This window comes from Polyergus mexicanus, unplaced genomic scaffold (assembly GCF_030449975.1).
Source record: "Polyergus mexicanus isolate NDT 795.1 unplaced genomic scaffold, iyPolMexi1.0 SCAF_10, whole genome shotgun sequence".
NCBI lineage: Eukaryota > Metazoa > Arthropoda > Insecta > Hymenoptera > Formicidae > Polyergus > Polyergus mexicanus.
The window spans coordinates 6,168,752-6,173,475 of NW_027223330.1; the positions used below are offsets into that span (position 1 = coordinate 6,168,752).

Sequence of the window (4,724 nt, forward strand, 5' to 3'; positions counted from 1 at the left end):
TTTGTTATATTAACATTTTAATAAATTTGATAGAAGATTTCAAGCGTACAGGTGAGTTTATTAAAATACCTGTCTAATCTTGTAATACATAAATATATACATATATGTATATTATACTATGCTTTGTCTTTGCAGGCGAAATAATCCAAAAATAACCCAGGCAGCACAAAACATCCTCAGGATCATTCTGAATATATCCAGGACGGTTCAGGACATTTGTAGGATGTTTTAAGATATTATTATAAATATATTTATAAAAGTTTAATATGCATACATAATTATTTTTAGTTGTGTCGGCTATTTTATATAATTTAGAAATCTTAAGTATTATAATAAGTATTAATGTCCTATAAATGTCCACTGGATAACCCCTGGATGTCTATAGGATATATCTGCCCTGTCTATTATATTGGATGTCTTTTGGATTTCCAGAGGACATATACATGTGCAATTAATTGTTAACGTTAATTTCGTTTAATATTAATAATTGAGTTTGATGCGCACATTTTCATATATCCAAAATTATTATTTATTTAATATTTCATGAGAAATGTTACCGTTCGCAACATTCCAAAAACTTTACAAACAATAGTATTTAACCGCTAGTTCGTTTGTTTACCGCTATGCGACACGCGAACTCGTATTTGAGATTTGGTCATGAGAATTATATAAAGCTTGCAAAGAGCAACTGACAGGAAATTACAAATGTAATTATTTTCTATCAGTTCAATTTCTGATGCAATCCCAACATAGGGAATTCAAATATTGGATTGTTTAGAAAATATTACACAACTCAAACCCGGGAGCCAAACCTAAAATATTCATGTACAGCACGAAAGCCTCAAATATTAAAGAACGGTGAACTATTTTTAATATTAGATTTTTAATATTGGCAGTAAATAACAAAACATAATTTTAATTTATATTGAAATTTTAAAATTTGCTCCTTGAAACATACGAAAAATATCCTTAACATATCCTATAAAAATCCTTAGGATGTTCCACAGGATCTCCCTGGATTCTCCAGAGGTTAATATACGGCTATCATTTACTCTTCCTCAGGACATCCAGAGGAGATCTGAGGATTACAATGGGATATCCTGAGGATATCCTACATGTATGTCCTGGATGCCCTTTGGACGTCCTAAGGACATCCTTGTGCTGTCTGGGAAGTATGGCTTATGTTGTTGTAGAATTTGATGAGAAACACGGCGGTGGTGTAGCTGCTGTTAACAGTGCGTGGCTTACACCTTTTAAAAAGGAAGTTTTTTGGCCTCCGTATAAAGATCAAAATAAATTTGATAAAGCTTTGAGAACAGGGGAAACAGTTGATACTGAAAAATGGACACTGCACAATATTTCGCATATTTTTTACAGAAGTGGTAAGTTACCCAGACAGCACAAGGATGTCCTTAGGATGTCCAAAGGGCATCCAGGACATACATGTAGGATATCCTCAGGATATCCCATTGTAATCCTCAGATCTCCTCTGGATGTCCTGAGGAAGAGTAAATGATAGCCATATATTAACCTCTGGAGAATCCAGGGAGATGCTGTGGAACATCCTAAGGTTTTTTATAGGATATGTTAGGGATATTTTTCGTATGTTTCAAGGAGCAAATTTAAAAATTTAAATATGAATTAAAATTATGTTTTGTTATTTACTGCCAATATTAAAAATCTAATATTAAAAATAGTTGATCGTTCTTTAATATTTGAGGCTTTCGTGCTGTATATGAATATTTTAGGTTTGGCTCCCACGTTTGAGTTGTGTAATATTTTCTAAACAATCCAATATTTGAATTCCCTATGTTGGGATTGCATCAAAGATTGAACTAATAGAAAATAATTACATTTATAATTTCTTGTCAGTTGCTCTTTGCAAGCTTTATATAATTCTCATGACCAAATCTCAAATACGAGTTCGCGTGTCGCATAGCGGTAAACAAACGAACTAGCGGTTGAATACTATTGTTTGTAAAGTTTTTGGAATGTTGCGAACAGTAACATTTCTCATGAAATATTAAATAAATAATAATTTTGGATATATGAAAATGTGCGCATCAAATTCAATTATTAATATTAAACGAAATTAATGTTAACAATTAATTGCACATGTATATGTCCTCTGGAAATCCAAAAGACATCCAATATAATAGACAGGGCAGATATATCCTACAGACATCCAGGGGTTATCCAGTGGACATTTATAGGACATTAATTATACTTATTATAATACCTAAGATTTCTAAATTATATTAAATAGCCGACACAAGTAAAAATAATTATGTATGCATATTAAATTTTTATAAATATATTTATAATAATATCTTAAAACATCCTACAAATGTCCTGAACCGTCCTGGACATATTCAGGATGATCCTGAGGATGTTTTGTGCTGTCTGGGTAGTTTTCTATATAAATTTATTTGTTTATTCTACATATATATATATATTTATTTATTTTACATATATATTTATTTATTATTCTACATTTTTTCTAAATTGCAGATGATCTTATAAAGACAAGAGAGAAACTAAAACAGTCAGAAATTATATCAAATTTGGAGAGTGAAGAAGAAAACGAAGGTATACGTAAGAAACGGAAAAGAATATCTAGAAAAATATATAATTCATCGTCAGATGATGAACAAGAGGAAGAACGAGGAAAACAACGAGAGAAACAATTACCCAGACCACCCCTAGTAAAACAAAAAAATTTTAATGCTTCTAAACATTTAGAGAAAGGTATCTCTTTATTTTACATATATTCAAATATGTGTTCTATTGTTTTATATATTACCTTGAAGAAATAAATATTTGTTACATTTATTTTCAGATTTTACTTTGGCCCGTTCTGATTCACCTTTGTCGATTAGTACTCTCAATACAAGTGAAAATATAAGCCCCAGTGTAGCAAGTACTGCAAGTAATTCTGTTAATAACATTTCAACGACTCCACGTTCACATCGTCAATTTATTCATACAGCGGATAATTTTGGTTTGTAAAAGCTGATTTGTCAAAATAGATATAATGTCAACAGTTTTTATAATGAAATATTTTTCAGAAAAACTTGTTTCCCTGATAGCTACTGTCAAGGAACAGAATGATGAAATATTGCAATGGATGAACAGACAAAATACAAAAAATGTAAACAATGTGACCGGATTGCCTAAAATACCATTTTCATTTCCATTGAACACAGTTGAGGAATTAGATCAGTTAGATGTTTACTTGAAAGCAAATAATGATGATAATATAGCTTTGGTATGTATACGCAATAGCATTTGATACCATAGCACGTAGATAATGTAATTTCTTTTCAGTCGGCATATTTGGCTAGTCTGGGTGGAAATCATGTACCAAGCAAAACAAATAGAATTTTGAAATATATTTTGACTGATGCTGTGGCGATAAATTTTAATTATTACGGCAAACGTTCACAGAAAAGAGCCTTCTCAGATTTATCCCTGAAAATTTTAATTGTGGGTAAGTGTATTTTTAAATTTATTTTTTGTATGCATAAATGGGCATTTGGTTTTTTTCTTTAATTTGATGTAATTTACCGTATATAATTCTTATAAATTTTAATTAATAAGAATGACGGGCAATTTGTACATAACTTAAATAAAATTCAATTTATAAATTTATATAAATTTACATTTAAATCCACTTTTAAACAAATCCTTAATTAAAACTTTATTGCTAAAAATTTTTTTATTGTTACTTATTTAAATCTTAGAAATTCTACATTTTAATTTGAATTAAACTTATCATCTAATTTACTAGCTATTTTAAATCTTTTAATATAATTTATAATATGGCTTAAATTTGAAGGCAAACTTGATATTTCTTAGGTGCAATCAAAAGAAGCGTTACCAATACAACCGATAAAGAAATAGAAGATGCAATAAAGGTTTGGCTGAAGCATGCTCAAGATCGTATGAAGAAAACGAGAGAAAATGCCCGAAAAAATTAGGTATAAGTTGAAATCTATTGTAAGTAAACGCCAATTTTATCGTAGAATTGCACTAACTGTTCGTAAAACACTTCAAATTTGTGATAAGGAACCCAACATAACACATAAGAATATTTCACTTAATAGCATATATGAAAATAATAATAATGATGATGCACTTGATAATAATGTGTCAAATATATCACATGGGAATATTTCACTTAATAGTGAAAATGAAAATAACGATATTAATAATATACTTAAAAATAATGTGTCCAGTAATTACGATGCAAGTTTATCGCTAACGTTGTCTGACAACACTTTAGTTTCATCTGATTTAAATATAAATTTAAATAGTACAGTTTCTCAGCCATGTTTAAACTCAAGCTTAAGGCAGTGGGCTCTTAATTTTAATGTCACACATTCAGCAATTACTGGTTTATTACACGTATTACACGTTTTTCATCATGAATTGCCTTTAGACTCCAGAACGTTATTAGAAACGCCAAGAAATATTAAAACAAAACAACTCAATAATGGGCATTTTTATTATTTTGGTCTGAAAAATATTTTAAAATATATTTTATCGCATATAACAGAAAATTTTGGAAATAAGTTAGATATCAGTTTTAATATTGATGGACTTCCCCTATTTAACAGTTCAAATTTACAATTCTGGCCGATTTTAGGACTAGTAAAAAATTTTAAAAGTAATCCCTTTGCTATTGGTATATTTTGCGGTAGATCAAAACCACAGCCTTTAGA

The 4,724-nt window shown here is 29.6% G+C and overlaps 1 protein-coding gene across 1 annotated transcript; it reads left to right on the forward strand.

Moving 5' to 3' along the window:
- Positions 1–1,174: 1,174 nt before the first annotated feature.
- On the forward strand, positions 1,175–4,059 carry LOC138937013 (uncharacterized). Its single transcript, XM_070302861.1, has 6 exons — positions 1,175–1,382; positions 2,512–2,748; positions 2,840–3,001; positions 3,069–3,268; positions 3,328–3,490; positions 3,859–4,059. The coding sequence occupies exons 1-6, from the start codon at positions 1,175–1,177 to the stop codon at positions 3,978–3,980; spliced, it is 1,092 nt and encodes a 363-aa protein (XP_070158962.1). The 3' UTR covers positions 3,981–4,059.
- Positions 4,060–4,724: the final 665 nt, after the last annotated feature.